At 42.5% G+C, this 27,584-nt stretch overlaps 1 protein-coding gene across 4 annotated transcripts in view; it reads right to left on the bottom strand.

Annotated features, from left to right (window-relative positions):
- Positions 1–4,411: 4,411 nt before the first annotated feature.
- The window catches only part of elmod3 (ELMO/CED-12 domain containing 3), a 35,436-nt gene continuing 12,263 nt past the window's right edge, over positions 4,412–27,584 (bottom strand). For 3 of the 4 annotated variants that reach the window (XM_038785246.1, XM_038785243.1, XM_038785244.1), the window contains 11 exons: positions 23,129–23,206; positions 22,923–22,992; positions 20,877–20,942; positions 12,549–12,572; positions 11,376–11,464; positions 10,781–10,904; positions 9,596–9,718; positions 8,509–8,639; positions 7,167–7,243; positions 6,466–6,593; positions 5,799–6,034 (listed from right to left, as the gene is read on the bottom strand). In XM_038785246.1, the coding sequence (XP_038641174.1) occupies positions 5,799–6,034; positions 6,466–6,593; positions 7,167–7,243; positions 8,509–8,639; positions 9,596–9,718; positions 10,781–10,904; positions 11,376–11,464; positions 12,549–12,572; positions 20,877–20,942; positions 22,923–22,992; positions 23,129–23,206 (1,146 nt within the window). Of the gene's footprint in view, positions 6,035–6,465; positions 6,594–7,166; positions 7,244–8,508; positions 8,640–9,595; positions 9,719–10,780; positions 10,905–11,375; positions 11,465–12,548; positions 12,573–20,876; positions 20,943–22,922; positions 22,993–23,128; positions 23,207–27,584 lie in introns of all 4 variants that reach the window. The other variant, XM_038785245.1, reaches the window with a different exon arrangement.

Raw genomic sequence — 27,584 nt, 5'->3', positions numbered from 1 at the left:
GGCAATTTAAAGAAAGGTGCAGTAAGTAGCCTGCACAACTTCAAATCTCTCATTCTCAAATGGTGCTGTCCCAACTACTCTCAACCTCCTGTGGGCATTTCCAGTGTTGTCACCAAATTTAATTAGTTAATTTTGGTGCCACTGCCCTCCATGAAATTTCATGCAGCCTCTGAATACTTCAACTGTATGCGATAAGCTTTTTGTGGCTGCTATTAATTCCTTGCTTCACTCCGCTAGTGACAGTTCTGTATCTCACAGTTTTTCAATCTCATACAATCAAGCTCAAAACCCTGTCAGCAGTCAAGGCCAAGTTTGGAAGAACAAAATCTGTAATTTTACTGCTGAATGCCTCTTAACATGTCACACAGCTCCAATCACACTTAATAAATTCTTAGTCGTGTTGCTTTTGGTCAGATTGATGTCTCCACATACAAGTATTTCACAAACACTGGAAAATCCACATGATAGAGTTTCTTTTCACCCGTCATGGAGTGCACATTCCCCCCTGCAGGGACACACCCTGTTGAAGTAAATCCAGAGAATTTAAGTGCAGCTTGACCACAGGCTGAGCTTGGGAACCTCTCAGTGTGCACAGGCATATTGCTGGAGTTTAACCAACTCAAAGTTGCTGATTGTCTGGCCAGCATGAAGCTACCCATGAGTATGCTGACTTAAAGGGTTGTTTAGAGCAGTGTTACTGGCTTTTGGGAAGCGGGGACTTGTGGAGTAAGGAGTAGTGGGCTAATGGTTATAAATGTACCACTAAATGCTTCTGGATGTTTGAAAATAAACTGGTTGAAAAGAAACACAATTCTGAGCTTCATTAATCAGGAACTAAAGTACAAAAGCAAGGAAAAGTATGATAGTCCTCAACTGGACTTTTCTTTTGAATTTTAAGCTTTGGGATGTGAAGATATTGGAGAGGGTGCAGAAAAGTATTGCGAGAATGTTTCCAGGGCTGAGGAACTTCAGACATATGGATTGATTGGAGCAGCTCAGGCTGTCCTTCTTGGAGAAGAGAAGACTAAGAGGAGATTTGATAGAAGCGTTCAAAATCATGAGAAGTCTGGAGAGACTGTTACCTTCGGCGGAAGGATTGAGAACCATAGGATATTGACTTGACATGTCGCAAAAGAAGCAATGGGGACAGGGGAAGAAATGTTTTTATACAGCGAGTGGTCAGGATTTGGAATGCAATGCCTGAGAATGCAGGTTAGATGCACTCAAAGCCTTCAAAAGGGAATTGGATAATTATCTTAGAAGAAAAAGGTTATAGGCTATGGGGAAATCAATGGGGAGGTGGGATGAGGTGAGTTGCTCTTGCAGAGAGTTTACAAAGACAAGAGCTAAATGGCCTCCTTCTATGCTATACCATTCTTTGATTCTATGAAAAAAGAATGAAATTCAATACTTAAGAAGAAGAATCATTTAAGTGTTCAAACAATAACTTTGTTTTAGCAATCATTAGATATTGCATATTCCTATTAGACTATTATCATTTTTGGCACACAGACAATACAATAACAGGTAATCTCTGCAATGGTCATCTCCGACAGAGTCTTCTATGTCCATATTTAACAGCAATTTCCAGCTCCGAAAAGAAAATCTTCACACGCATAAGTTAACCAAACAAGTTACATCTTTGCTCCAGTTGATAATGTATAAGTACTCCTGAACCTTTTCTCCCTCCCCTACTTTGTTTGATGTGGAGATGCCGGCGTTGGACTGGGGTGAGCACAGTAAGAAGTCTTACAACACCAGGTTAAAGTCCAACAGGTTTGTTTCAAATCATGAGATTTCAGAGCACTGCTCCTTCCTCAGGTAAATGAAGAGGTAGGTTCCAGAAATATATATATATATAGACAAAGTCATCGATGCAAGACGATACTTTGAATGTGAACATTTGCAGATAATTAAGTCTTTACAGATCCAGAGAGACGAGTAACCCCAGGTTAAAGAGGTGTGAATTGTCTCAAGCCAGGACAGTTGGTAGGATTTCGCAAGCCCAGGCCAAGTTCCACACACATGAGTACAGCCTCAACCGGGACCTTGGATTCATGTCACATTACATTCACCCCCCACCATCTGGCCTGGGCTTGCAAAATCCTACCAACTGTCCTGGTTTGAGACCATTCACACCTCTTTAACCTGGGGTTACCCGTCTCTCTGGATCTGTAAAGACTTAATTATCTGCAAATGTTCACATTCAAAGTATCGTCGTGCATCTCTGACTTTGTCTATGTATATGTTTCTGGAACCTACCTCTTCATTCACCTGAGGAAGGAGCAGTGCTCCGAAAGCTAGTGATTTGAAACAAACCTGTTGGACTATAACCTGGTGTTGTAAGTCTTCTTACTATTTTGTTTGGTCAGTCCTTCTCAACAGGCCTTTCTGCCGGACCAATCCTATCGGTTCTGGCAAAGTGTCCATACCAAAAACATGCTTTTCTTTTTTTTAAAGCGAACAGAGTCATGGTGCAATTCTGCTAACTGCAAACTTTATTTCACATTTCTAAAATACTTGATTTTCATTTAATAACTGGTCTAATAAAGAAATTATGATACACGGCAGCACATTGCTGGTGGATATGCCAAATCCTACCTGATCCACCAGGGAATTACCTTCTGTTTATCTGGATATTGCAACATCACAACATACTACATCACATCAAGATCTCTGAGTTCCGCAAGAAAAACTAAACATTGTGTTGTGCAAGTAACATTCACCAAGGATCCTGTAAGAGCACATTACTGCTGTGTCAGAGAATACGCTTTTGCTAAACTGGCCGAGAATTATGTCATGGAGTTGCACAGTCTAAACATCCCTTCTCACAGGTTAGAGGGCTGTACTCGATGGCACTCTCAGTACGGCTGGCTTGAGATTATTAATGAAGATTTGGTATCTGATCAAAGTGGTGCAATTAGCCGTCACAGCAGACATACCTCTTTTCTTTATCATGACAATCAAGTCTTCACAGAGTCTAGCAATCTTCAACATGTACAATTTTCATTCAACTGATCCATTAACTCACAGGGGTAACAGCCCTAGATAACTACATAATTGCAAGTGAGGAAGGTAAATTAGTTCACCTTCAGTCATTCATTCAGAATGACCCTAAAGTATCCCCTCCAACTGCAACATACACCATTTTTTTAATGGTTCAAGTGCCTTCACCTCCTTTGCGACATCCAGGTTCCATGTGTTGGTTACTCTCTGCGTGAAGAAGCACTTCCTCCATCAATCCTAAATTTTCTTTTTACTGGTCTGAAGTTGTATTCTGTTCTTTTTTTAAAAAATTTTAGAGTACCCAATTATATTTTTTCCAATTAAGGGCAATTTAGCATGGCCAATTGACCTACCCTGCACATCCTTTTAGGTTTGTGGGGTTGAGACCCACGCAGACACGGAGAAAACGTGTGAACTCCACACAGACAGTGACCCGGTGTCTGGATCGAACCCGGGTCCTCGGTGCCGTGAGACAGCAGAGCTAACTACTGTATAGCACACATGCTGTCCTGTATTCCGTTCTTCTATGTTCACAATTGAAAGTAATTTCCAGGAACTACCATTTCTCTACTATTTACTACTTTCAACATCCTCAAGGTCACCATTCAAGTTCCTTCTTTCAAGTCAAATTTCTCCAGTCTTTCCTCATTTCTCAAATTTTCAACACAGAGGTTCTGCCTCGTTAATCGGCAGCCAGAGGCAGTCAAACTAATCACGGCACAAACTGACCATTGCCATCTGATCTCTATTTATTCTGATTTAATTCAATTTTCTATTGACTTTATTGTTTGCTGCTTTCCATTGATGCGGCATGTTCAATGTCAAACGGCATTTCTACTTTTCAATCAACTTTGTGATGCATCGCTCAAGAATGGAATTTTTTGAATGGAAATCTAAGGTGTGTAATGTAGTCTTGATTCAAGCATATTTGAAAAATCTTATAGACTTTTGCAACTCACCGAGGAGCCCATCACCAGACTCTTATGTTCACACATTAGTTAAATGCACCTTCCATACATGGTATTTCAGCATTAAGCTGCAAAAACAGTGAAGAGTATTAATAATTGTCACATGCTTGAATTCCATTTCTGACCTCAGCAAAGGGAGATACGGTGACGCAAAGTCCCTGTGGGAGTAGGTAACTGGAACACCATCATACACTTTGTACAGACAGGCAGACAGCAGTCAAATTGACTTCTTGCCCAAAGAATGACATGGGGTTCACAGGGATCCCAGAGTGACAAAATAGTAACTGTTAATCAACCATCTCACTCTCGAATGAGTCCTGCACTGCTGAGCTTACTCTACATTCGTCAGTACAAGATATCAACTAGCTCCGAACCAGGTTGTACCGCACTGCTGGGAATCGCTAAAATGTAGAATTCGTAACAGTCCTTTTTTTTTCCAGCTATGAATACCACAACCCATCTGTGTTGCTGACATCACCTATGAGAAATATCTGTGCTCCCTGGAGTCAATATTACAGACCGTGAACTGACCAGTAACTACACAGGATAGTGGGCTTACCACTTGGCTGAACATGAGGTTCTTCGAAGTAATTTATTTTTCAATAAAGAGTGTTGAAGGAAGGGAATAACAAGGCCAGTAGTTAAAAACCATTAGTTAAAATACAAGGCACATGAAGGACTAACAATTTGTCCAGGTAGATATCCGAGGAGTGTGTTTTAAAAGGAATCTGAAGGGATCAAATACAATAATATAATCTAAAAATTGGTCTGCGCACAGGACTATTTCTTTTAATGTCACAAGACTGGCATCAGCAGCCAACGATTGGACGTTAACTTTATTAAAAGCTTCAAATTTTTCATGGGTTTTAACAAGTTTTCTGACCATCAGATTCTTCTTCTCTGGCCCAAAGCTTACATTAAGAACAGGTTTTGCAGAATGTGAATTATAACAAAGCCCAGAATTAATCAGGTGCAGTTGAATCATGTCCAAAGACATGCAGGCTAGGTGGATTGACCATGCTAAATTGCCCCTTCGTGTCCAACGGTTAGGTGGGTTTATGGGGATAGATTGGGGCCATGGACTTTTCTGGCATGATCTTTCTGAGGATCGGTGCAGTCTAGGTGGGCCGAATGGCCTACCTCTGCACTGTAGGGATTCTAGAGACTGTCAGATATCATGTGCTTCCTGCATTCTTATATATCGCATAGATAAGAGTCAACTTACATGTGCAGTTAAGTTAAAATCAGGCAGGGAGGAAAATATCCCAAAGGAATTATTTTTCATTCAGCAGAATGACAACAGCCCAAGCCATTTATCCCACTCCCCTGAAAAAAAATAAGAGTGGGAGTGAACCTTTACACTCTCTGTATTGTTGCTCACAACACTAATTCAGAAATAAAGCGAATTGGCATCATTTAAAATGTAGAGTACAACCTATGTCCAGTGCAGACTGCACCACTGCAAAAGGAAACAAATACATTCTCTGCTCCTGAGTAGGGTAGTGAATTCCTGGTGAGAGTTTAGCACGACTGTTTTTAAAAGGTAGCAGAAAGTATTGATATGCAAGCATTATCTGGAAACAGCACTCAAGCTAGAGTAGCACTGAATATTTTGAGCGAGGACAACACGCTTACAACATTGACACATTTGCAAGTCACTGTTATTCGGGAAAGCTGAAGTTCTACAGATGTTGTCGTGTATGGTTTATATTGACATATAATGTCCAGTACTTGTGTAGTGCATGCCACAATCAAGTATCACATCCCTGCTACATGATGACGTTCATTATCTTTCTTTCTTACTTTCCATCACTCACATCAGTTTCAGATTAACTGCACCTCACCCTCAGGTTCTGGCTCCAGCTCACATACTCCCATAAAATTAATCTCTTTGGTGTTTGTGGCAGATGTTTGGTTTGGTCTCATCCCAGCCATAGTGTGATCTGAAGTTGAGGACAGCTTGTCTGCCGGCAAGACCGTTCCATTCTGACGTTCGGACAAGTATGTTTCCAGCCTTTTCAGGAGTTGCTTTGGATTCTTTTTGGCAAACATTTCAACCCCTACAAGGAAACAGGAAAAGTATTTGAAGCAGTCATGCAAGTCATGTGGAAATTGAAATGTAATCCCAAACAGATTTTAAAGGTATATCTAATCTCTTTGGTTCTATTTCAGTCTTGCTGCATCGTAATTGGCAACAATTTTTTTCAGATTTGTACAAAGTCTTCGATCTCGCGCTTGGGTTCTCATCATTTGTTACAAGCAGTTCAAGATTTTACAGTTGATGTCGATGCTTCCGATGTCATGTGGCCATAAGTCTTAGGAGCCAGTCTGAATACATCCATCGGATGCATATATGTAAGTGTTACTTTCAGTATTTTAGGTGTTCAACATAGAATCAAGCAAGTCTGACAATTCCCTTAACCCAGTAACAATGCTGTGTTCAATATAAGTTAAATATATTTCACAGATTACCTCGATCTCAATTTCTCACCTTTAAGAACAAGTCCTGAATCAGAGATGGTTTTGTGCTGTGTTTTCCAAATCTGATGAAGATGCAAGAATGCTGCCACATAGAAATCATTAAGGACTCCAATCACTTGCTGCCTTCGGTTACATTCTCTGCCACAAAACAGACATCACTTACACTATGACAAGAAGTGAACAGGGTCACAGCATTTTTTGGACCACATATTTCCAAAACCTCCAATTCCCTCAGCTCAACTTCACCTTTGTCCTCATTTCTTCCCCGGTGCACCACTCAGGCAGGCAAACATTCTGCCACCTATGTTAATGGAGCAGAGGCTGCTGCCTGTGTCTCCGGGAGTTGTCTGCCTTGCCACATATTTTAAGGATGGCCTGGAGGGCAGGCTTCACATGAACAATACTTTCACTGCAGTTTTCCTCATTCATTGGGCAGAGCTTATCATCCAAATGAACAGTCAACGTGAGACCTCATGAAATGCAATTCTACTGAGAAAAGCTTGAAACATAGTGGGTCTCAATTGACTCACGCAAGGATGTAAACGCTGAACCAAACTGTGCCCACTGGTACATTTTTTTGGAAGATGAAGAAGCATTTCATCTTACTCCCAAAAGTAGTAATATTCTTCTGTTCTCGTGTTTGGCTTCTAAATGCCATCTCATCTGACAGGAACAAATTGACATCAGTCATTCATATTTTATTTCACCTACTTGGATAAACATTCTTCCCTCAATGCCTGGATTGTGATTCTGGTGATGTTAATGGACATCAGACAAAAAGGGAAATTCTGCAACAAAATAAAGAAAATATGGTCAAAGTGAAAGTCAGCACTGTACAGATAAAATACTCATTATACACTGTCTCAGCAAACAGTAGAATCAGTTTAAAACTCTCACCAAAATGAAGTTCAAATTGCATTTAAATGAAAATGATTCAGAAGGTTTTTAAACATATTTTAATCTTACAATAATGTTTGATTTAAAAAAAACAGATGCTGGAAATACAAGAAGGCATACGGCATGCTTGCCTTCATTGGCCGGGGCATTGAGTATAAAAATTGGCAAGTCATGTTGCAGCTGCGTAGAACCGAAGTTAGGCCACACTTGGAGTATAGTTTTCAATTTTCATGTTGTGTGATCAACATGACCACCCACCTTATTTAATAAAGGGCTTTGAACTTGTAAATGTCGCATGTCGTGTTTTCTGTCTGCTTTTAAAAGCAAGAGGCTGTTTGCAGAGTTGCACAAAAAGCCATCAAACAGCCATGGTAATTAACAGCAAATTCCTTGAAAGTGAGAGAGATCCCACAGAGAGTCGTGCTCCTCAACCCCATTCCAGTTTAAGTTCATCTGAGAGCCAACCTCCTACTAATCTGACTACAAAAAAACCTAAAACGCTGCTGGAAATTCTTCACTTTGCAAGAATTAATTTCAATTTTAAAGCATCAACTTGATCTAAGATAGTCCAGGCCTGCCACAAGACAGACTGAGATAATTATAACATGACAGGAGATTATCTTCAACTATATCTCATCTTTGTGTGTGAGACGAATAAAGGAGGAGACCTGAAAATGGGGAGGGAAACCCTCAGCAACCCCATAGTAGGATGTCATCACTTTGGAGGGGTAGGGGGGATAATGCCCCTGTGCGCAGAAGATGACATTGCCCATGGGTGGGGGACCCTCATGCTCACTTCGGGATCGGTGCACCCTTTCAAAATGGTGGCCTGATCTCTGAGGAGCCGGTCTCGCTGGCGGGTTCAGCTCTCTATTACTGAAAATAATTCAAAGTGTGGGCTAGAGAAGGGAGAAACTCCCCAAGGCCCCAAAATATGACTTAAGGATGAATACCAGTGTGGATCTCACCCAAAAAGCTAGCAGGAAAGACCCAGCCAAATACGCCAAAACGGCACACAGAAATGTTTTGGTTAAATTGCTCCCCATATCTCTTACATACAAGCATACCAATCACAGGCAGTGATGAAAACACATAAATTCTGTCCATGACAAGGCTCCATCTTTTGAATTTCAAACCAACTGTTATGTTGACTAACCTGTATTGGATGCTGTGACAATTTGTAGATAGCACGAGCCAAAGGTAAAGTTTGCAAGTCCATCACCATGTACAACGTATGCATCAGCCCCAGGAATCCTGTCCCTCGGAGGTCAGTCCCTGGATCTGTACCTAGTAAGTTCAAAATTCATGAGCAAACATGAAAGTCAAACTTATTCACTATTTTGCCCGTTCACATGCGTACACTTAGGAAAGCACATTACGCAGCACCGCCCAGAGCTGCAGACTGGCTGTCCGACCTCTCGGAATCTCTCCAAATGGAGAAAATCAAATTCGCCATCCGAGGGTCAGACGACGGCTTCCACAGAACGTGGGAGCCATTCATGCAATTGTTCCAGGACCTGTTTGTGGCCAACGAACAAGAGGAAGAATAGTCGGGTGGCCAAGAATCAGGGGAAAATGGACGGGAATCGGGGGAAGGTAGCCCGGGGGGGGGGGGGCTACGGGTTCGTTATGGGGGTTTGATGGCAAGCTAAGGCCCAAAACCAAATTGTAAATAAATGCCTATAAACATGTGCCTCGGCCATATTGGGGAATGTAAAATATGTATGCCGGCTAAAGGGGGCGGCCACAGTTGTTATTATGAAGATGCTTACCTGTAAATATACATGTTAATTTTTGCATGTTTTTTGTTTCTAATAATATGTAATTTGTTGGATATAAAATATGAAAACTCAATAAAAAACATTTCTTAAAAAAGGAAAGCACATTACTGGGTTTTGTTATCTGTCAGACATAATTTGAAGACATTACAGCAGTTTTCTCGATGTAGTACACCTATCAGAATGTAAAACAGCCAGTTTAACAAGCCAACTGAAGTGTATCACTGCTATAACACTGTTCTTTATCCATACTTATTGCTGCCAGATATAACACTCTTGCGGTTGATTTGTTCAACCTCAGTGTAAACTCGCTGAACACACATTTTGCTACATTTCACACATTTAAGAGTGCCAACAAAATACATTTGTTCTTCGATAAAATTCCCTGTTGAACTCCTGCCTGAAAGGCATTTGGATCATTGCAACGTGAATAAACTGTAAAGAAGAATGCTTCCTTGCTCTGACCTTGAAATCCTAATTGTTCCCAATGTGATCCATATCGTGCACAGTCAAACTTCGCCCCAGTCAGTTTCTTGTAAATTGTCTGTAAAACCCGAATGTGAACTTTCTGATCATTGTCCAGGGAGCCTGCGCCAAAAGAACACATCAACATCTTCTACAATTAATGTGTAGCAAGTCATTTTTGTTCTTCATTAGATTTTATTAGAGTTTTTCATTAGATCCTCCAACTATCTTGTGATGTCAACCACCCTGTCTATTCATCCTGAATACCCAGTTATACCTACTAACTCTGTGCACACACTGCTAGCTCATTGAAGTGTCTCATGCAACTCATTACAATGGAGCACAAATTAAACTTTCAAAAAGAAAGACTTGCATTTAAATGGCACTTTTCACGACCACCGGACTTCACAATTGCCTTAGTCATTAAAGTACTTTTTGAAGGGCAGTTCCTTTTCTAATGCAGGACATGTTGCAGCCAATGTGCACAAAGCAAACTCTCACAAAAAATGTGATAATGGTCAGATAATCTGGTTTTGTGATGTTGATTGTGGGACACACATAGGCGGAAACAATGGGGATAACCCGCCTGCTCTTTGAAATAGTTCCATGGCTGAGTTTTCATCTACCCGAGCTAGCAGATGGAGCTTTGGTTAAAGTCATCCGAAAAGCGGCACGCCCAACGGTGTAGAACTCGCTCAGTGATGGAGTGCCAGGTTTGACTTTGGTGCCCAAGTTCTGGAATGGACTTGAACCCGGATCCTTGTGGCTCAGAGTTATATCCATTGAGCCACGACTGAAAGTGACATTGCTTCATGTGGGAAAACGTGAAAGAAATGGTTTCCAGGTAAAAAGAAACAAAAGCAGTGTCAAGTTGAGTGCCACATCCTGATTGTGGTGCAAAACACTGAGAGCAGGATTTTCTGGTCCTTCACGAAGACAGTATATTCCCCGGTCCCGCAGAAGGTGAGCCCCAGGCAGGTTCCCTAACACGGTGCGGGAGGGCAATGCACCCACCATAGACCTCAGCAGAACCGGAAGATACCGCCAGTGGCAAACGGCAAGTTGCCTCCGCTGTCAGAAAATCACAGTCTCAGTGTCTCCCATATGCCTCACAATAAAATGTACAACATATTGAAACAAGATGCAGTCTCACTTCAAATTAAATGAACTGCTTGCCATACTCACACTGGCCAATCGCAAACACCAAGTCCCGCTCCTCCTGTAATTCCTTGTGCAACCGCGGAGGGCCAAAGAGAAAATGAGTGATAGCAGAAAATCCTGTCCTCCGCACAGTTGGCTGGATGTTTTTCTGTAAGTGCAAATAAAAAGCCCGATCAAATCTGGAATGCTATCCACAAACATCCAGATTCTGTCATATCTGGAACACCCTGCCATTTAGTCTACACACTGCTGGCTAAGAATGCTGATTTTCAAATTGCATATACCATCACATATGAAACAATCTGACTTTGTGCTTTCAGATGGATCTGGTCTTGAGGATCCTCCAACAAGTCTCAGACCACCTCACATTGAACCAGTCTGCCAAAAGACCTCTGAAACTGTCACATATTTGAGCATTCTCCCCAAGGAAAATGTTGAGGGCAGCAGTCTGATTTTAGACGGTAGAGCATTCATTCACTCAAACCTATTGCATGACTAATGAGGTTTTGGGACAAATCTGCAAAGAGCACTTTGAGAAGTAATTTTCTTCAACAAACCATCGAAATGAACAAAAACTGAGTGTTGTCCTCTTGGTTTCCTTCTCTTATATTTTGCTTACCCTATATTCACAGAGATCAGCCGTTTGAAAATGCTGAAGTGCTTCATTGAAGGAGATGAGCGGGGTGCTTCCAGTTATGTCATTTGGACCTAGAAGAGAACAACAAATATTAATGGCAATTAATGACAATAACCTCCAGATGACCTTTACGTAAGCAGACAAAATCTCAAACTCTCTACCAGGTTCAGTTTCACTTCAAGTTTTAGAAGTTTATTCACAGCGGCTGTGATTGCAGCATGTTCATTTCACTGCAAAACACATTGTGGGACTGACAAGGTAACCATAACCAGGGTAACTTACTCAAGCCGCACTGAACCATTAATTTCTCAGACCAGTCTTCTGATGGTGAATTTTTGTCAGCTCCAGCACGGAGTTGATCGGGTGCAGGGACATGCTGCCAACTGTACTGGGACATTCTTCTGACGTTTCCATGCTATTTTAACAAGGTAACGAGCATGCTTAGATGTCATTCCAAATGTGTTTGCCATGTTGCTGTGGGGCGCAATTGTCTTCAAGGGTTCTGCTCAAGCGCACAAACATGGAACAGGCGGAACGGCACCCTGGAGTGTCTCCAGGGCCATCGGAGACTCCTGGGTGGCCAGGGTCAGTGCAGGATAGCTCCCTGGCCCTCCCCCTGTAACGCGGGCACCTCAACACTGCCAAGGTGCCTAAATGGCACCATCAAGCTGGCAGGAGCACTGCCTGGGTGCCAGTGCAAGGGTGCCCAGGTGCCAGGGTGTCACTGCCAAGGATCAAGGCCTGAAGGGGGGCCATGCAAATGAAATGAGGTTGGGGGTCGTGGAAGGGAGGGTTGCTGTAGGGGCCTTGTGGGGGACCCACAAGCTCACTTAGAGATCGGGGCACCCTTTCTAAACTGCAGCCCAATCTCTGGGTTCAGCTCCCCAGCGCTAAAAAAAAATTCTAAGTGTAGGCTAAACCGGTGAGAAACTCCCCAGGGCCCGAAAGAGTGACTAAGTGTCATTGAATAGTGGTGGGGAACCCGCCAACAGGAAACTCCCTGAAAAACCCGCCACAAATTAACTTTACATTTTTCTGGAGAATCGCGCCCATGGCATTTATCTTTGGCGATCTGAGCAATTGTGGAGTCACAATGTTGAATGTCATTAGCATACAACATAAGAAAGCCATGTGGCTCTGCAGAGAAATCCTTACCTTCCTGTTCCTCCAACGGAAACTCTGAAAGCAAAGAAAATCACTCAGCCAAAGTTGAAGCAAATACACAAAACTTTACTCATTGAATTAACATGTTGAATTTTCCCATTTATTATTTTTTTTTCATTCATGATCTCCCATTCAATATGTGAGGGAAAGAGAACTTAAAAACATAAGAAACAGGAGCAAATTGTGACCATTTGGCACCTCAAGTCTGCTGTCATTAAATACGATCATGGCCAATCTTTTGCCACAGCTCCTCTTTCCCTCCCACTTTCCGTATGCCTTAATTCCCAGAGACCAAAAATTTGTCTCCCTCTGTCTTCAGTATATTCAACAATGAAGCACAACACTCTGGGGCAAAGAATTCCGTAAATTCACAATACTTTGAATGAATAGGTTTCTCCTCATCCTATTCCGAAATGATTGGTCCCTTATTTTGAGACTACATCCCCACGTTCTAGATTCCCTCGCCACGGTGAAAAATAATTCTCAATGCCCCATCAAGTCCCTTCAGTGTCTCATGTTTCAATAAGATCACCCCTCATTAGTCTAAACTGCAGAGAATAAAGGTCCAATTTACTCAGTCTCTCATTGTAGAACACTCTCATTCCAAGAACTTACCGAGTGACCCTTCACTGTACCACCTCTCATGCAGTAAATGAATCAAAGATGGAGACCAAAACTTTACCTGGTACCATGGCACATTGGTTAGAACTGCTGCCTCACAGGGCCAAGGACCCGGGCTCAATTCCGGCCATGTGCGACTGTCTATGTGGAATTCCCACTTTCTCCCAGTGTCTGCTTGCGTTTCCTCTGGGTGCTCTGGTTTCCTCCCAAAGTCCAAAGATGTACAGGTTAGGTGGATTGGCGCATGGTAAAACTGCCCCGTAGTGTCGAGGAATCTGCAGGTTAGGTGGGGTGATGAGGAAAGGGCGGAGGAGTAGGCCTAGATGAATTGCTCTTTCAGAGGGTTGAAGCAGACTCGATGGGCCGAATGACTTCCTTCCGCACTGTAGAGATTCTATGATTCTGGGTGTGGTCTTTTGGGGGTCAGTTAGCTCAGTTGGCTGGATGGCTGGTTCATGATGTGGAGCAATGCCAACAATGTGGATTCAATTCCCATACTGGCTGAGGATATTCATGAAGGCCCCACTTTCTCATTGAGGTATGGTAACCGCCAGGTTAAAATGAGTCAGCTCTCAAAGGGGGGAGCAGCCTATGGTCCTCCGGGACTGTGGCAACATTTACTCACCAAAGCCCTGTGCAATGATAGCAAGACTTCCTTAATCGTGCACTCTCATCCTCGTGCAATGAAGGCCAACATGCAATTTGCTTTCCTAATCGATTTAGTGTTAATTGCACAAGTATATGCAAGTCTCTGAACAGCAAGATGTATAAGATTTCATCTTTTAAAAAAAGTTTTGCTATTCTATTCTGTAGAGTACACAATTCATTTTTTTCCAATTAAGGGGTAATTTAGAGTGACCAATCCACCTACCCTGCACATCCTTGGGCTGTGGGGGCAAAACCCGCGCAAACACGGGGAGAGTGTGCAAACTCCACACAGACAGTGACCCAGAGCCGGGTTCGAACGTGTGATCTCAGCACCGTGAGGCAGCAATGCTAACTACTGCGCCACCGTGCTGCCCTTGCTATTCTGTTCTGACTACCAAAATGAACAACCTCGTACTTTCCCGCATTATACTTCATCTTCCATCCCTCTTACCCATTTATCTCACCTGTCTATATCTCGGCATCAGAATTTGCAAATTAATTTCCGGGGCAGTTAAGCGTCAACCACATTGTTGTAGGTCTGGGGTCACACCGAGGACAGACGGCAGATTTCCTCAAGGATATCAGTGAACTAGATTTTTAGTGAATGTAAATTTCACCATCCACCCTGGTGCATTACCCTAGGTCTCTGGATTACCAGTCCAGTAACAATACCACTGTGCCACCTTCTCCCTTATGAGATGGGATGTGGGTATTGCTGGCTAAGCTAGCGTCTATTGCTATCTGTAATTGCCCTTGAGAAGATGGTAGTGAACTGCCTTCTTGAACTGCTGCAGTCCATATGGTGTAGGTAAACCCACAGTTAGCGAGGGAGTTCCATGATTTTGACCCAGCGATAGGGAAAAAAACAGCGATATCTTTCTAAGGGTGTTGAGTGGCTTGGAGGGTGATGGTGTTCCGAAATACATGCTGCCCTTGTCAAGCAGTCGTGGGTTTGGAAGGTACTGTCTGAGGAGCTTTGGTGAGTTGCTGCAGTGCATCTTATGGTACACGTTGCTGCCACTGTGCATCGATGGTGAAAGGAGTGAATGTTTCTGGGTGGGGTGCCAAACAGGTGGTCTGCTTTGTCCTGGATGGTGTCAGGTTTCTTGAGTGTTGTTGGAGCTGCACTCATCCAGCGGAGTCCTGACTTGTGCCTTCTAAATGGTGAACATGCTTTGAGGTGTAAGGAGGTGAGTTATTCGCCGCAGGATTACTTGTCTCTGATTTGCTCTTGCACCGCAGTATTTATATGCTAATCCAGTCACTCCCTGGTCAATGGTAATCACCAGGATGTTGATCTCAGCCCCACTGTTCCCGTTTAAGGAAACAAAATTAATATGAAGTCTCCTTCAGGCCAACAACTATCTTAGTAACCTGCAATTAACTATGTAATCAGTTGCCTTTACTGTCTACCATCGCCATTAAAGGCATCATGCAGACAAAAATCATTGTGGGTCACAAAGTCCAAAGATGTGCGGGTTAGGTGGATTGGCCATGCTAAATTGCCCGTAGTGTCCTAATAAAGTAAGGTTAAGGGGGGGTTATTGGGTTACGGGTATAGGGTGGTTACGTGGGTTTGAGTAGGGTGATCATGGCTCGGCACAACATCGAGGGCCGAAGGGCCTGTTCTGTGCTGTACTGTTCTATGTTCTATGTAAAATGCATGCGGAACAGAAAAAAGAGCATCATCATTATGCAATGTCACTGATGGTGAACTTCCTCTTGGGAGGGTTGGGTGGGGTGTGACGAGGTTCAACAGATGACAGCAAATCCTCACTAGCCAAATAAGATTGGGCTCGACAGGGCAGAAACTGAGAGGTTGTTTCCCCTTGTTGAAGAATCTAGAGTATGGGGCACAGTCATTCCAAGGTATGTGAAGCCAGGATATCTGTAATCCCAGTCAGCACTCGGATTTCTTTTTTGTGTAGGCACAACTAGAGAGCCAGTGAATTACTTGTAATTCCAAATCTTTCAATTAAGTCCTTTATTTTCTTTGTTTGTATATCAGCCTGAATGCATTCTGCAAAGTTCCCATCTTTCCTGATCTGGCTGTTTATTTTTCTCTGAATCTACTTGCATTCTGTGGACCATATGTGAATTGTGAGCTTTCTCTATTATGACCATCTGCAAAGCAGAGAACTCAAATATTCACTCCACTGGTACAAAAAGATCATCAGTTTGGTTAAGCAGGAACAAATTACACATACAAACACTAAAAAAGAGCCACGTTTTGTTTAAACAAATGTTAGGTGGTTCTTAAAGTGGAATAAGGCCACTGTGATATTGGACTGATGAGGTGACAACTTCACTGGCTCTGCAGCCATGTGTAAACATGATACCACTGCAAAGCTGAGTTCACTAGTCAATAAAATGAACTGAAAAACATTTTGTTAATGACTTGGGTGCGTAGTCAATAAAAAGAATGGCCCAGCCAAGAACTTCCTGTTGGCTGAAGAATAATTCAGAGAATTATTGACCCAACTCTAATTTTTTCACAACACACACACTGGACTTTGTAGAATGGGCCTCATTTAAAAAAAGACTGGCAATGAACTGGAGTTATTAATGTCTAACTCCAACAATCCTGGAGCTGAGTTGACACGCAGAGTGCTGATGACTGTGGTTCCACCCCTCCCCAGTGAATTCTCTCAGCTTATAAATAACCGGACATTTCTTTCTGCTGAACTGTAACTGGGAGCACAATTGAATCTGAATATTCAAACTCATCTGTGCCCACTGCAAGTTGCATAAAATGATAAGAAATAGGAGCAGAAGATTATTGGCCCTGCTCAACCAAGCAGTATGATCAATGCTGATCTGACTGTGGCTTTAACTCCACTTTATAGCGGACCACCACCCACCCACACTAGTAACCACCCTCCACCCCCAGAACCTTTAACTTATTTGTCAATCAAAAATGATCTAACTCAGCCTTTAATATATAAATTAATCCAGCCTCAGCTTCTAATTGGGAAAGAGGATTCCAAAGACTGACGACCCTCTGAGAGAGGAAATTCCTCCTCATCTCCATTTTAATTGCAAAACTTCCTGGGTTCAATTTTCTGCGGTCGGGACTCTCCGTTTTGCCGGCACCCTGAGGTTTCCCAGCGGCCTGGGCTGCCCCACAATGGGAAACCCCAATGACCAGTCGGCGAAACGGAAAATCCCGAAGGCGTGCTGAACCAGAAATGTGGTGCGGCAGGACGGAGAAACCTGCCCCTTATTTTTAAACCATGCCCACTAGTTCTAGATTCTACCAAGAGGAGAAACATCCACTTTGCAGCTACCCTGCCAAGCCTCCTCAGAATTTTATTTATTTAAATAAAATTACCTCTCATTCTTCTAAATTCTGTCATGTGAATGTCCCTTTCAGAAATATTTTTGTCTTATCATATGACTTCAATGACGTCATTGTGTGGGTGGAGCTGGGCTGTGGCTCTGTGAGTTTTTACTTTTGTTGTGGGTTGGGAGCTGGCTGTGGCTCTGAGTTTTACTTTCGCTTTGAGTTTGGACTGGTTTTGTACTGCACAGGTTGAAAAGAAGTATTTCTCTAACTTCATTTTAAAAACTGTTTCCAGATTACCTGATAGCTTAAAAGAAATAACTGCTTCCGGAAGGAATTCAAACCTCATGTTTTGAAAAGGGGAACAAAGTATCAATATCAAGTCTTAAAGACAGTAAGAATGCTGTGTGCTGGGCTACACCTTTGAAAAGGTTTTTTTTTGGCTTATGTGATCTTTTTATTGAGTTGGAACAGTTAAAGGGGGAATTTATTAAGGGTTATACATAAAGGGTTACTGGAGCTTTATGCTTGTAGTTGATAAAAATGTTTACTGTGTGCGTTTATAAAAATGTTAACTAAATTCGTAGAATAAAGTTTGTTTTTTGATTAAAAGACCTCTGTTGAATAATTGGATTGGATTGGATTTGTTTATTGTCACGTGTACCGAGGTACAGTGAAAAGTATTTTTCTGCAAGCAGCTCAACAGATCATTACGTACATGGGAAGAAAAGGGAATAAAAGAAAATACATATTAGGGCAACACAAGATATACAATGTAACCACATTAGCACCGGCATCGGATGAAGCATACTGCTTCATACAGAATAACACCTGAAAGGCAGGCTCTTGTGGTCCGTAACCAAAATCAATAAACAGTTGTAGGTCAGGTGAAACCATGATATACTTTGGAGTTTTCTAAACCCTGGCCCATAACAATTCCAATGAGTAGAGGCTCTCCCTGCTCAACCTTTCATCCTAAGACAACTGCTTCATCCCAGGAATCAGCTTAGTAAAGCTTTTCTGGCTTGCTTCCAATGGAACTATATTCCATTTAAGCACAGAGTACTATAGATGAGGTCTCACCAATGCCCTCTCCAGTTGTGGTGATACTTCCTGACTTTATTGCAAGGGGCATGAAGCACACAAGACCAACATTCCATTTTCCTTCCTGATTAGTTGCTAAGTCTGCTTACTATTGCTTTGTAATTCATGTTCAGGGACATTCAGATCCTTCTGTATAGAAGCAATATTCAGTATCTCGCTATTTATACAATATTCTGCCAATTTTATCACCCACTCACTTCACCTATCCATATCCCTTTGTCCCTTTGTACCCTTCTCACAACTTGCTTTCCGATCTATTTTTGTATCATCAGCAAATTAGCTAAAATACAGTTTGCCATTCATTCAACTCATTTATAAAGATCGTGGATAGTCAAAGCCTTTGCATTGATTCCTGCAGCACTGCCAAACTGAAAATTATCCTTTTTCCCAACCCTTTGTTTTCTGTCAGTCAGCCAATCCTCTGTCCATGATCATATTCATCCCCAACAACACGAGCTCTCATCTTGTGCAGCAATCAAATGTCTGATCAAAATCCAACACCTACTGGTTCTCCTTTATACACCCTAATTGTTATATTCTCAAATAACAATTATAAATTAGTCAAAATTTCACTCTGCCTTATTGTGTTATGATTTTCAAAATGCCCTGCCACTATCTCTTTAAGAATTAGTTATAGCATATTCCTCATGACAAATGTAGACTAAATGGCCTGTAATTTCCTGCTTTCTGTCTCTTTCCTTTCTTGAATAGCAGTGTTACATTTGTAGTTTTCCAATCCGCAAGGACTGTTCCAGATTCGAGGGAATTTTGGAGAATTACAAAAATGCATATACCATCTCTTGTGCCACTTCTTCAGAGATCCTCGAGTGAAGGCCATTAAACTCCAGGGAATTTATTTCATTAATTTTCCTGGTACTTTTTTTCCAGTGATCATGATTGTTTTAAGTCAGTGGTGAGCACTGCTGCTTCACAGCACCAGGGACCCTGGTTCGATTCTCGGCTTGAGTCACTGTCTGTGCAGAGCCTGCATGTTCTCCCCGTGTCTGCGTGGGTTTCCTCCGGGTGCTCCGGTTTCCTCCAAAGATGTACAGGTTAGGTGGATTGGTCACGCTAAATTGCCCCTTAGTGTCCAAATGTCAGGTGGAGTTGCTGTGTTACGGGGATAGGATGGAAGTGTGGGCTTAGGTAGGAGTGCTCTTTAAGGTGTAGACTCGATGGGTCAAATGGCCTCCTTCTGCACTGTAAATTCTATGAATTCGATGATACTTCCCTCCCTTTTGTCTCTTGATTTCCTACTATTCTTCAGATGCTTTTAGTGTCTTCTCACGTGAAGACAGTTACAAAATACTTGTCCAAAGTCTTTGCCATTTCCTTGTTTCCCATTATCAATTCCCAATCTCACCCCCCCCACGGGACTAATACTTACTTTAGCCAATCTTTACGTTCTCATATCCTTCTAAAAGCTTTCACTTCATAGCTTACTCTCAGCCTCAATTTTCTCCCTCTTTATTATCTTTTTGGTAACCTTTTGTTATTTTTAAAAATGTTTCCAAGCTACTGGCCAACCACTAATTGTTGCAGCATTGTACATATTTTACTTCAATTTGATACAATGGGAGGGTTTCACTGGACGTTCACGCCAGCGGGATATTCCAGTCCCACGCTGGTGCAGAGTATTCCTGGCGACAAAGGGTGCAGCCAACGGGAAATACCGTTCACAACAGTGGGACCAGTAAATCCCGCTGGCAGGCCCCTCCCCCCACCGAAAAACATGCAGTGGGTTGGTCGGTAAATCCCGCCCAATATTTTCCTTAAAAGGCTAGTGCATCCTTCTCATAGTGTCTTATTCTCTCAGCGGAGTTTATCTTTGTTGAGAGTTTTGAAATATCTCATGAAATTTCTGCCATAATCTCTCTAACATCTTAACTTTTCAGTTATTTTCCCATTTCACTGCAGCTAACTCTTTCTTCATGTCCTTGCGATTATCTTTATTTACGTTTAAGACATTAGTTTCCAAGGGCGGCACAGTGTTGGAGTGGTTAGCATTACTGCCTCATGCGCCGAGGACCCAGGTTTGATCTCGGCCCCGGGTCAATGCCCGTGTGGAGTTTGCACATTCTTCCTGTGTGCGTGAGTCTCACTCCCACAACCCTTAAAGATGTGCAGCGTAGGTGAATTAGCCACACTAAATTGCCCCTTAATTGGAAATAAAAGGATTGGGTACTCTGAATTTATATTTTAGAAAAGAGACTAGTTTCAGATCCAAATATCTCACCCTGAAACTAAAAAATTAATTTGATCATGTTTTGTTCACTCTGACCTGAAAGATCCTTTACAATTCAGTCATTAACCAATCCTGTCTCATTATACATTGCCACGTCTAAAATGATCATATCAAGGTTCTTCTTAATACCTATTCTTTAGCATCACACTATGTGAGGAGAGACACTACTGACTGCAACATCTAACGTTTGGTGACTTTTGAGATTGCAAGTCTCTGTTGCCCAAATCTTTAATTTAAATCACAATGAAAGCAATTTATGACAGGATGTGGGATCCAACAGAAGCAAGTATTTTTGATTGAACATGTTAAGGATAAAGAGTTAAACATTATTGATCAGCCAGTGATATGGACTGACAGATACTGTGTATATCTACTGTCTAATTTAAAAATAGCAGAACCTGAAAGATTAATATCTCACCTCTGTGAACTGTTTCCAAAGCCTCCCATTCTGCCTCTGCCTGCAACACCTCCAAAGTTACCTCGACTGCATAAATAAAAAAGAACACTCAGTTTATTAAGGTTTACAAATTCCTTCTTTTCACAGCTCAAAATCTTCTCTTTAATTACACAGAGGCAGCTATCTTCCTAATTCAGATTTTACACTTGCTCCTCAGACTTAAACTTGTTTTCAGCAGATTATCTAAAATAAATTACTTTTCCGTCTCCTGTTATCATCTAATAAGAACAAAATAACGGCATATTGTGGTACTTCAAACTGCTTTTGCCTTAACTAATGACTCTTGTCCACCAACATAATTCTTGCTTGCATCAAATTCTTTGATATCCATAAATTATTGCAGTAATAACATTGAAGATGTACCATCATAAGAAAATGGCAGACAGGAGAAGACTCACTGATCCATTCAGCCGAACCCTCACAACTCCAATGCCTTTTTAACCACAATATATGAAAAAATCCTACCTTGCCCACAATCCAGATAATAATCTGGGGAGGTGAGAAAGCAGATGGAAACCCTGGCCAATTAGGAAAAAACATGGGAAAAATTCCCATTTGACCCCTTTAGACAGCAATACTAGTCCAGGAGACCATCTGGCTCTCATTGATGGCATACTATACCTGTGTTTATTTGAGCTGATCTCCACCTCTACCATACAGGTGCAGCTCCTATTTGAAGGATTTAAGTATTCAGCACACATGACAGCAGCCTGTTCCAAGTGTCCACTCTTCTCTTAAATGTACCAACATCAAACCTAGTTCATATTTATATACTTTAGATTATAAACTTTGATAAAATACCCAAGAACGCTTATTTTCCTGAAGTGTTGAGTCCGTACTGTTTTGAAGAGGTTGGTTTGCTCAGTTAGCTAGAAGGGTGGAATGTGGTACAGAATAATAGCAACACACAGGTTCAATCCCTGTACCAGCTGTGGTCGTTCATGGAAGGCTGCCTCTGTTTTGCCCTGTGGTTGATGCAGAGTGGCGTCACTTAAGCCAGATAAACATTGGTCTCTTTCTAACAGAAAGGGATGCCTGCAGTCCCTCATGGACTGTGGTTAATTACTTTACCCAGTTTTCTTAGCCTACCTTTGCAACTAAAATACATTTAACTGAATATTAATCTTTTGACTTTGCTCTTTGCTGCTGACAGTATTACCCAGCATTTTAAGAGACCAATACCAGACACTGTATTTTAAATCTCCCAACAAAAGTCTTGTGCAAGCTCAGATTAATAATCAGTGAATCTATAAATACACTCTATTCTCTCCAACAATCACTTCATGGCATTGGGCACAAACATTTTGTGATCTTTGGAGGAGAACACCCAAATCTCTTTTCTTTTCCAACAGCTTAAATACTTTTCATTTCCATGTTTCTAATTCATACTGCTGACTTGCAAATGGTGCACTTTTTTAAAGTTAAACAACATGTCTCACTTTTCTGAAATACCAACTAGCCCACCTCCATTCTGATCATTCCTCAAGCTTTCACCCACAATGTGTTAAAAGAATATCACTTGGGTGAAGTGCAGTTTCTGCAGAAATCAATCGTTTTTTAAAAAATAATTTTTATTCAAATTTTTCAACAACAAATTTTCTCCCAACAGTTAAAGTAAACAAGGTGTAAAACTAAACAGAAACAGAGAAAGAAATCCCCCCAATACAAAGTAATAAATTAATAACTAATAACAATACAAGAAAGAAAAAAATAGCAAACACACCGTCGCAAAAACAAACCCCCTTAACAAACCCCCCCCCCAGGTTGCTGCTGAGACTGACCACCCTCTACCCCTCCGCCAGGAAATAGAGAAAAGGCTGCCACCGCCGGAAGAACCCTTGTACCAGGTTCCCGCTCAGGGCAAACTTAATCTTTTCCAGCCTGATGAACCCGGCCATGTCATTGATCCAGGCCTCCGGGCTCGTGAGCTTCGCGTCCCTCCGCTGTAAGGCAGAAATCAATCTTTACATAAACTAAAACGTGCCCACACTCTGAAAACAGACTCACCTTCATGTTTATTTTCATCCGCTCCAGCTGTAAGAGATTGTAAAATGCCATTTTGCTTCAATGTAGAAATCTGGAAAGAAACCAACATTGATTCAAAAACCAAAACCTTGCAGAGCTCCTAATGTGAGCATTTACAGTTGAAATACTCACATATCTGATGGACTCTAATACTTTCACTATTAATCGGCAAGGTTCTTACTACTCACAGGTATTGATTTCAGCACTGCATTCCCATTGCAAGCATCGTCGGTCACATGTGGGCGCAGACACATACCAAGTAAACCCTGAAAAGCAGTACAACGGAGAACATCATTGACTGCAGAAACAGTCCAGCACAGAGAGAGATGAGGTAGCTGCTCTACCAAACAGCAAATTTCATTCATTCACATTCATCTCCTATGACTTTCTTATCAAAAGTATTTTATAAAAGGTGATGTGGAATCCATGCAGCACAACACTCATCTTGCATCAAAGCTAACAGGCCTCTTGTTAAACTTAACAGAAACCCAGGCAAAGAATAGACATCCTTTTTAAAATTAAGAAATCAGTCGCTTGATATAGCCACGGCATTGCGCCTGCTGCAGATCTGGGCACGCCGGTTAAATAGTGGGAAGGCCAAAATCAAGATTTACGCCCAGTTGGCCATCTAACCGGCTCGCTCCTGATGACAAATTCCGGACCTCGCCCAAAAATGGTGAGCACATCATTAGTTCCAATTTGCATTGATTACCATCTCATTAGTGAGATTAATGTCATAGAGTTTGACAGCACAAAAAAATGCCCTTCAGCCCATCGTGTCTGTGCTGGCCATTGAGCACCTTTCTTATCTATTGTCCAGCACTTGGTCCAGAATCTTGTATGCTTTGATATTTCAATGCTCATCTCAATGCTTCTTAAATGTTGTCAAACCTTTTCTTTTTTAATAGCTATAGAAACTCTTAGTATGTCTTTATTTCTAGCGATCTTTCCCTCATTCTCTAATTTTTCCTCCTTATTAATTTTTGTGTAATTTTTTGCTATTTTTTTAATATTTTGCCCAATCTTCTGACCTGCCACTAAGCTGTGCACAATTATTAGCTTTTACTTGAAGTTTGATACTATCTTTAATTTTTTTAGTTAACCACGGGTGGTGGGACCTCCCCTTGGAATTTTTCTTTCTCAATGGAATGTATCTATGCTGTGTATTCTGAAATACCTCCTTAAATGTCTGCAACTGCATTCCGATTGGTCGAGTGTAATGGCCTCCCGGAAATTAACTGGCTCCCCAGCGAGAAATCACATGGACATCGTTTAGTACACCTTTTTGAAACCGTGCAGCTGGCGCAATGGCTGCTGAGGAGAACTGAAGTGGTGAGTAGTTACTTCCATTTTTGGCCATTCAACTCAAGGGCACAGGAGCTGTGTCCCAGTGCTCGGGGAAGGTGGGGATCCCTTAGGGGGGATAGCCTTGGTCAGGGACTGAAGCATACCAGGGCAGGGGTCACCCCTGGCACAGGGAGGGGTGGTAAGTGGCTTTCCATCTGTGAGGCATTAAAGTCATCTTTAAATATTGTGGATACCCATAACAGGGGCAGCTACAGCTGCTGCCTGTCTGTCCAACCAAACACTTCCAGGGCCGAGCACTGTTCTTGGTTAGATGCTCACAGTCACTTTAACAGCCTTTGACTTTGAGCAGCCTCTAGCTTCACAGTTGAAGGCTATTGCTAATAAGGAATTAGCCTTATTAGTTGTGAAAGCACTTCACAGCTGCAGGTTGCGTTTTCTGCTTGTTCCTGCTGGTGGTAGAAAATGCCTGGAGGCTGCTGTTGCTGTTTTCTTCCTTTTCTGCAACCAGAAAGAAGGAAAATATTTTCTTAAGATACCCGGGACCTTGAACACCGGACTCAGGGGTACGTATTAGTCCAGAAGACAGTCCGGTTTGAAGCACCAAAATGGCGCAGGAACTGGTGAACAACATTGATCCAAATGGGCCACCTGATGATACCACTGGAGAACTGATTTTGCAGATTGCTGATGCTTTTGCTGCTGGTGTACTGAGTGCTGCATGTAATTGGTACGTCACCACGGGTTAAACACGCCGCAAGTCGAGGATGTTGAACTGCACCTTAAGCGCCAATGGACTATCTGGATGCCAGGATTTGGTTCCAGTGAGATTGGGCAGTATCGGAAGGCCTGCAGAGCTGTGGCTCCTGGATGGAGAATGGCATTGATATGTGGAACAAAGCATTGATGGAAAGATAGCACTGGACATGATAGCACATTCACAGGCTTATCCTCCATTTCTGTTCAGGACCTGCGAGGAGTAATACCGTGTGTTTGTATTTCTTTGTGAAAATGAGTCGTTATAGCTTTGAATTGTTCCAATATGGAATGATGACATTTCATTTTGTTCAATGGTTAGTGTGATATGTGGAATATTAAGTAGTTGATTTTAAAATCTTTGTTACTGTTGACCATTTAATAAATTAAATATTCTCAAATCGTGCCACAAGTGCTGTCTGTTGATTGCTCCTGCTTGTAACTGCAAATGCCTGAAAGTTGTGTTATTTGGTGCCGCCTCTTTTCTTTCGATGGTCTGGTGTAAGGAAAGGTAAGTGCGCATTCAGGACTCTGACCTTCCTGTTGCTTGCCATTTTAACAAAAGATCCTGCTCCCATGCCCACATGTCTGTTCTTGGCCTGCTGCAATGTTCCAGTGAAGCTCAACGCAAACTGGAGGAACAACATCTCATCTTCCGGTTAGGCACCCGACAGCCTTCCGGCCTGAACATCGAATTCAACAACTTCAGATGATCAGCTGTACCGTACCTCGACCCATTTGTTTTCATCCCATCTCAGTTTAACTTTCTTTTACTATTTTTTTCTTTCTTAATATATATTTAATTCCCTCCCCCCCCCCCCCCCCCGCCATCTTATCCACCTTTCCTTAACCATTCTCCTCTTTGCTTCCCCTGTCCCTCCCCCCACATCTACAGTTCATCCTCTGATGTGTTTCCCTGCTGTTTGACCTTTCACATCTTTGTTCTCTCTGGGGTTTGCCATTAGCACTCTTTCCCCTTGGTTTCTGTGGCCATTAGCGGTTTCCCTGGGTTTCTGTGGCTATACTTATCTTTCATTCTCACTCCACAGTATAAATACTTCCCACTTTCTCTGTTTGTTAGATTTTACAAAGAGTCGTCAGACTCGAAACATTAGCTCTTTTCTCTCCCTACAGATGCTGCCAGACCTGCTGAGATTTTCCAGCATTTTCTCTTTCATAAGGAAAGGGAAGATGTAATGTGACCTGCTGCCGGTGTTGGAGAGGGGGAAGGATTGCTCATTCTTCCTTCTGGCGTGCCTTTCCGGTTTGGCTTCCACTGTTGCGAGTCTAATACTGGGAGCTGCAGGAGGGAGAGAGCGGTGGATTGATCCAAATGCAGCTGCAGCTGCCTGGAGGCTCTGTGTTTATTTGTTGCCAACGCCTTTGCGTTTGTTGCCTGGAGTAAGGAAAAAGAGGTTGTAAGGTGACCTGCTGCCAGCGCCGGAGAAGGGGAAGAGGAGTCTTTTTCCCTTCTGCGGTGTGACTTTCTGGTGCTCGTGACCCCGAGAGACTTTCCACTGTTGAGAGTCTACTGCTGGGAGCTGTGGGAAATGGAGGGAGAGGGGCAACCTGATGAAGGTGTTGAAGAAATACTTTTGCAGATTGCTGGTGATCCTATTGTACTGTTGATTGTTTAATAGTTATGTGAACTGCTGTATCTTTGTGTTTGTACCAATATTCTGAAGTGAAAAGGTACTTGTGTGTATGGCACAGTGCCTTTTCCCTTTTGGTTAATTGTTAGTATGATTATGGACTGTTAGGTAGTTTGTCGTCGCTTTTTTGTATCATGGTACAGTTGACCGGTTAATAAACAAAATATTCTCAGGTGGATTCCGACGTGTACATGTCTCAGATGATGATTATTGCATTACTTTTCAATTAAACTTTGAAGCCTGAACAGTTTGCCTGACCTCGAGAAGTGTCAGCATCATAGAAATAGCAGCCAACAGTCAAAGAGTTGGGCTTCAGCACTGCGGATATCCTTGCAACCATGGGAAAAGTGTGAGGATCAGGGGAGGCCACCTGAGCAGTGTCTCCCTAATGTGAGTGTCTCCCTAATGTGTCCGGCAGGCGTCTGGGATCTAGGGGCTCCTGATGTGGCCGGGGTGAGTATGCAGAGCGAGGTTCTCCAGCACAACTAGCTCGCTGAATGGCACTCTGAGAGAAGGTGGGACACGTTAGGTGAGGGAGACTTGGGGGATTTGAGGGTCCTGGGGTGGAAGCCCGAACTGATTGTCAGTCCCTCTCCTTCTCCAATTCCTTACAGATACCAAAATGGATGGTGTCAGTCCCACAGAGGAAAGACGGCAAAGACGGCAGCAGCGTCGACACAGGCTGTAGGTGGCACCTCATGTGCAGTGAGCCAACGTACACCCTGAAGACCTGGCTGCCAATCAGACCGTGGAGGAACCCAGAGGGGGACACCAATGCTAGCCTAAGGTGTACATATGTCATTGGCCTTTCAAGAGGATGGAAAGCATGAGCCACAGGAGACTCTGTCTCAACAAAGAGACAGTGCGGCATCTGTGCCATGTCCTCGCGGACTTAGCACTTTGTGGAGGACACCCACTTCTGGTGGTCGTG

The sequence above is a fragment of the Scyliorhinus canicula genome, chromosome 26 (assembly GCF_902713615.1).
Source record: "Scyliorhinus canicula chromosome 26, sScyCan1.1, whole genome shotgun sequence".
NCBI lineage: Eukaryota > Metazoa > Chordata > Chondrichthyes > Carcharhiniformes > Scyliorhinidae > Scyliorhinus > Scyliorhinus canicula.
Note: the sequence above shows the minus strand (reverse complement) of the source record. Positions and strands in the feature narration are given on the sequence as shown.